General features: G+C 41.5%; 1 protein-coding gene across 1 annotated transcript in view; it reads left to right on the forward strand.

Annotated features, from left to right (window-relative positions):
• Nucleotides 1–6,311, forward strand: part of luzp2 (leucine zipper protein 2) — a 189,030-nt gene extending 182,719 nt beyond the window's left edge. Inside the window, exon 12 of the mRNA XM_069657841.1 lies at nucleotides 5,384–6,311. Within this exon, the coding sequence (XP_069513942.1) occupies nucleotides 5,384–5,491 (108 nt within the window). The 3' untranslated portion in view covers nucleotides 5,492–6,311. The remainder of the gene's footprint in view (nucleotides 1–5,383) is intronic.
• The last annotated feature ends 319 nt before the right edge of the window (nucleotides 6,312–6,630 follow it).

Here is a 6,630-nt window from a genome sequence, read left to right on the forward strand (position 1 = left end):
AATATTCAGTGTGCCAGTGTCACATATAGTGTGTGATATTCAGCGCCCTGCCAAGGCCGATGCATAACTGCCTCCCTCATCTTATTATTGAATTGAGTCACACCTGTTTGGCGGTGGCAGATGGTACAACAAAAACAATGCATCTCATTTGAGCGCTGTGCAATACTGTGTAACTGAGCGACTGTCTTGCATTCCAAGTGGCATTGATCCATTTTTAGAAACACACAGACTATTTGCACCAGAATGTGAGATTATTTCAAAGGAGATCTCGACAAAATGGTGCAGATTTGACTTCACTGGTTTGCTTCCTGCCAGACAGATTCTCAGTGAGGGAGTCTGACAATTGCAAGAAGTACAACATCGCAATGTGTCAGCGATTCAAAGCGGGACAAGATAATAGTATTCTGTTTAAGATTCAATGTGGTGGAACAGTTGTACATATTATGTTACATGTTTTTGAAGTCAGGAGCAGTTAAGTCCCCGCGGCGTTCGGCTGTGTATCACAACAAGATGCAAGAGGAGCAGAAAATACAATCAGAGGGAGAAATCTGAGTCAACATTGTATATCTTATCAGAAGTTTCTTTAAAGTTCAACTTTTCCTTTTAATTATTCAGGTTTTTAAGAGCGGCAGCAAGCTTCACAAATAAGGAGCGACGACTTGTGATGCGACTTTCCAGACTGTCACTTTTATATATGTCTCATTAATTGGTAAATTCTCACATTGTGTTGCAGCCCTGAATCTACAATCGACTCTCTTTCCCTCAGACTAGTAAACAATTTGATTAGTAATGATTGGCATTTCGGTCTCGGTGGATCAATCTGCATTAAAGTGCCCTCCATTCCTGTCACTGCTCCTCCTTCATTATGTGTTCTCCTGTTCGATTTGTGAGACTGAACCTGAGTGGCATCGGTCCTTCTGTTCGAATGTTCTCGGGGAAAAAGAAGCTCTTCTTGTAGAGCTGCACCTGTTGTGCAACGATTTGGATGAAAGCAGAGGCACATGTGCACTTTTAAGGTGTCAGACAGAATATTACGTCTCTTTTTTCTGATCAGTGTCCCCAGATAGACTGATCAGACTTCGTATCAAAGTGGCCTCGACATCGACAGTCTAACAGAGCAATAAAACGCGGCCGTCAGGGAGTTTCAACAAGAGAAACAATAACACTGTTACATCCTTCTGAATACACTATGCAGGCTGTACAACCAACAGTATGCAATCTAACCTGTCGAACATTCATTGAAATGAGGTGTATCCATCATTAAGATTCACTGAGAGTAACGTTTCTGTTTTTATTTATTAAATCAAAAATATACAACTCTGCATCACTTCAGCACTCTCAGGACCCGATCTGACAGAGCTTGTTTTAGCAGCTGGGGGCGGCTTTTTGTCGTTGTTTTCAATGAGAGGGACACTTTTTGCGCGCCGCTTTTGCGTTGCTGAGCGCCTCGCGTTTTTCCGCTCTGTGCATCTCGCATTTTTGAGGAAACGCTCCGAGCACCTCGAGTTGAAAAAACTTCAACTCAACGCAGAAAAGCGCTCGACGTCATAGGTGTTTTTTCTCATTATCCAGTCAGATGAAAGGAGAGGCGGGCCTTCTGTCAGTTTACAAAAAAAATTTTTAAATGTGCTGTATAAAAAAGTGGATTGGATTTATCAGTCAGCCAATATTGGTCTTATATGTGTCTATCACATACATACTGTATATCAGTAAAGGCATATATGTTTTCCATTATGCAACGATATAAAAACTTATTTATAATATATAATGCTGCAAACCATGCCTGGGGACATGCAGTTTGTACTGTTGACGGTGCCCCAACTCCATAGTTTATAATACACTCAGCACCGCTGCAGTCACCCGAAAACAGTTGCACCCACTCCCTAAAGTAAAGGTCTACTTTCATTGCAGCTCATAAATGTGACTTTTTGTGTCAAATCAGACTTGGTATATTGTCTCAAAAAGCCCATACCGGTTGCACTCTAGTTTTCTTGGTATTCATAAATTAAACACAGTGACAACATGGGTCAAACTAAGGTCAGAATCTGACTCAGATATATAACACATTTGTTTTAAATCAACTTGACAGCCGACATTGGGAGGGCTGCTGCTGGGACCAACAAAGCTGCTGAAAGTTTTTCCAAAAATCCGCCTTGTCACAAAATCTTCTGGATGTCCTTAAGGGTTTTTTTTGCTGCGATAAATAAGATACAAACAAAGAAGGAAAATCCCAAACCCACATCAAAGTGGGCGGCAACTGAGTTTGGCAAGCAGCCATGAGAGTGCATTAAGTGAGGCATGGTGTGCCTGCAGATGGAAGTGAGAGTCGTAGAATACCAAGGCTCAGCCACAAACATACTGCTTGTTTTTTGTAATCACACAGCTCCCAGCCAGGTGATAGAGCTGTAACCCAGTGCCACGCAGAGTGATGTGTAACTGGATAATTTGCAAGCAGCCAGAACGCCTGGAGGCATTCTCCAAAGTGACATTGGTAAACACAAACAGATGCTTTGCTTGGGGAATTGGCTTCCAATGCCTGTGTGCAGTACTTAAACATGCCATTGCTGAAAAGACAAAGTATTTAGAAAAACAAAGAAAATTGTATTCTATTAAAAAAGTGCACTGGAGCCCAATAATTATCTTTAAAATGGATCCTTGAATGTGTGAAAACAGCAGGATATCTATAATGCAAATCACACAAACACACATTTTCTTAACCTGCGTTGTGTTTCAATGTGCCACCGAATTAAAAAGAGACTGCTGTCATCGTTCCTCAAAACTGTGAGAAGGTTTTCCATCTCACCAGGTACTTAATTGCATTCTCTCCAAAGTGTAACTCATTTTCTTGATAGCTAGCATAAAAACCAGCAGGAACCTTTAGCTGTTTCCCACTCAATTAAACTTTAAAAGACTGTATTTATTTGGCCTTTACAAAGAAAGTCAAGTTTTGCTTCCTTGTGCGCAAAGAATGAGATAATGAAATGTGCTTGTTCTTCACGCCCACAAATTAACAAGGTAACATCTTGTTAACCCCAATTCTTGGAATTTGTAAAGGGGGGCTGCTCAAACCATAAGTTATGTAAAATATCACAATTTGCACTGTAAACTCGGCAGCCATTGAACTTAAAGGCCGCCTGTGGACTTTTGACCTCTCGTGGTGCCATGGGTCAGTGTTTACATGAGTGGGCCTCCGTTTTATTTGTGAACACGATAAAGAACATGCACAACATTTTCATTTAAATAAATGTCTAAGTCACTATCAATCGCTGAGGTAACATCATTGTGATTGAGCCTATGGCCCACTGCGCCTTTGCATTTGCAGTATATAGTATTATTATGAACTGGGTGTCTGTGGCGACATTAAAGGAAAACATCACAGGCAGCGCCCAGTTAGTGACACGTTTTCCATCACCCAGCAGTGGTTGGTCTGCCAGAGAGGGTAGACGGAGCTAAGCGGCTGCTTTTTCGGTCTCTGCAAGTATTGCGAGTAAACAATAATCTACTATGGCTGAACAAACAGAGAAAAGATCGATGACTACAGATACAACTTCCAAAAGTAAGTGAAAATCCAAAGAAAAAGAAACAAATTCGCCGCTCAGATTAAGAATTACAACCGTAACAAAGGGAGGCAACTGTGGACATGTGTAAATTGGGAAGTGTCCTCCCTCAATCACTGTATATCGCCGTTAGGCAGCGCCCAAGAGACCGAACTGAAATCTTCGAGACTGTCAGTTTAAGCTTTACAGACGATCAGTGGCACAACATGTCAGCTCCGGGCCCCAATGCAAGGCTAAAAGCAGGTCATGTCAGTCACAATGCATCATAATGTTCTCCTGTCAGTTTGCCTCTCCCCCGCCCTTAAGTACAGATTGTTCAGTTACGATAACAGCCTTATCTCACATAAAATTTAGTCTGAATACATTTTAAAGAATGTCATAAACATACTTCATAAATGTTAGACAGAATAGATAGAATGTTAGAGACTGTTTCATAAACCTGTTTCTGTGCATTTACAACTTCAGCACCACGGACAGCGCCTGAAAGCTCAGCAGTTCTGTCCTCAAGTTTGTTTTACATCATGACAAGTGAATAAAGCATGATTAATGCATAAATTAGCCATCAGTGGCCCTTTGCGCTGCTCACCAGCAGCCTGCTCAATCTCACAATATCACTATCAGATGTGACATAAGGTAATGTCAGCAACGAATGTAAGAAGTGTAAAAATGCAGCTTAAAACAACAGCCCGACCATCATATTCTCAATCTCGGATCCCATCAGCTATAGTCACACCGGTGAACGTGCCGGGCGGTAAGCTATAATCGACTTCCCGTCAAGACTTCCTTTTCTGTGTGCGTCATTGTTACAGGAAGAGACACTGTTTTCTCGTAATTTTTAACGGGTCTTACCTTTGCCAAAATTTCAACATCATGATGCAGATTTGTAAGAATTAATAAGAAGGTAAATCATCGTCAGATGATGCTGATGGGAGCTGGGATGTCATTACGGCGAATTACGTTCTGCCTGCTTTTGCTCTCCTCACAGACTGTTTTCCCCGCATACGCTGCAGCCTGCTGATGCGTGATTGGTCAATATTACTCGGACTACAAGCGTAGTTCAAACAGAACACTTGCCTTCCCAGAAATCCACGTCCCTGCCTACAGATTCTACATTTCTATGTACAATCTGTAAATAGAGATTATCCGATTCTGGGCCCTCCTCTGCCGCGGGCCCCTTCACAGTAGCATTACCTGCATCAATGGTAGTCACGCCGCTGCAGACAATGAGCGTCATTGCCAAACATGTAGAGCACCGGATATCATCGCTAACACTGCCATTGTCAGTTTATTGGCCCAGAGCAACGTTTCCCCAGTGTAGCGATGAATGTAAACAGAGCTTTTGTTTATAGAATGAAAAGGGCATTTTCAGGTTGATGTTGTCTGTTTATTGCAACTTTCTGGCCAAGTTTCCATTTCAACCGAAGATGATTGCCTTAATGCACTATTAACTTTAGAAATCTGTGCTGCTGAGGAAAAGCAAACAACACTATGGTGAATTTTTCCAATCATCCTGTTCAGGGAGGATAAGAGAGTTCAGCGTAATAGCATTCAATCTTTCAAAGGCAGCACCTTCTCTGGCTGCATCAGCCGAAGTTAAAGGCCCTGAAATGGTACAAAAGTTGTGTGGTTATGAGAATCATGACTGACAGAGGAATCAGGAACTGTCTGATTGTAATCAGTTTAATCTATAAGCAACAAATACATCTTTCTACTTCCTTTGCATCCCACAGATATTTAGGAGCTTTTCCTGCTTGACTTACAAATCATCACGTGTGGAATATTGTTGCATCAGTCTTGCTGATTATCAGTCTTTATCTTCTGAACAGCAAAGGATCCAAACGCAGACCGGGAAAGTCGACACGAAGCTCTCAGACGACAGCAAGGAGCCAGAGGGAGGCGGCAGCAAAAAGACAGAGCAGCATAAATCCGACTGAGCGGACGGCCGATCATCCAAAATGCAGAGCTCCTGCATCGCCTGGAGGATCTTTCTAAGAGCACACACTGGCGCACTCTCACAAAACATATGTGCGCTCTCTCTCTCTCTCACACACACATACAGACACACAGACATACTTTCAAACACTCACACACACATACACTGCTACACAAACTCAAGTCTGCATTGTTTGCAAAAGCTGAGACACTGGAATTGTCAACAACTGTCATCTGAAAACTTCCATAGTAAAATGGCATGCATTCTAGAAGTTTCTTTTTTAAAAGGTAGCAATGGCACTGGTAACTTGTTTCATGATTGTTCATTTGTTGTTTACTTATCTGAGTTTTATTCTGAGTGAGGACACTGCTTTCTAAATGTGTGATCTTTCTAGAAAATTCCCTTTGCACTGGTGAGGTCTGACACTGTATCCTGTGATAAGTATATCAATTGACAAATAAAAAAGTACTCCTACTACTACTCTTACTACTACTACTACTACTTCTACTACCCAACTTAGAATATTGTTTGTCACTCATTGTAGCAAGGTTAATTTACTCCTCCACATTTTGAAATATAGAGGCTCAAGTTGGCTGGCCAACTGTTCAACATTTAATATTTCAGCACTCTTTCTGCCTTTAACACTCCTGAGGCAAAGAGCCAAAGACTCACAATGGGTCGTCTCCCTGAGAATGTGCCATGCACTGAGTAGTAACTCCTAGCTACATGTATCTGTGTTCTCTGACCTTTCTGTGTCCTTTCAATAAACTGTAATTTTCAGTAAATGTGTGAAGAATAAATGGTTCTTTGTGGGAAAGAAATGAGTGAATATGTTTGTGAACAACGGAGGAAAAGGTTACGCGGAGCAGAGTGCAATCCAAACTTATGGCTCGTAAATATTAATTACATGTGACTAAGAGAGGTTAGCAGAGAGGCGTGACATCTGAGGTCAGAACAAATCCAAATTTTTCAAAAGGGAACTCATCCAGGACGTCAAACTGTTTTCAAACTACAAATCCAGCTTCTTTTGTCGAGTACTTCTCGACATTCTTTGACCTGAATGACTTTGAATCTTCATGCACAAGTTATTGAAATGGTCTTATAAGCTCCATTTCACAGACTGTAATTTTTACGGTTCTG

This window comes from Semicossyphus pulcher, unplaced genomic scaffold, assembly GCF_022749685.1.
Source record: "Semicossyphus pulcher isolate SPU_LCO1_2020_fin unplaced genomic scaffold, fSemPul1.0.p SCAF_1, whole genome shotgun sequence".
NCBI lineage: Eukaryota > Metazoa > Chordata > Actinopteri > Labriformes > Labridae > Semicossyphus > Semicossyphus pulcher.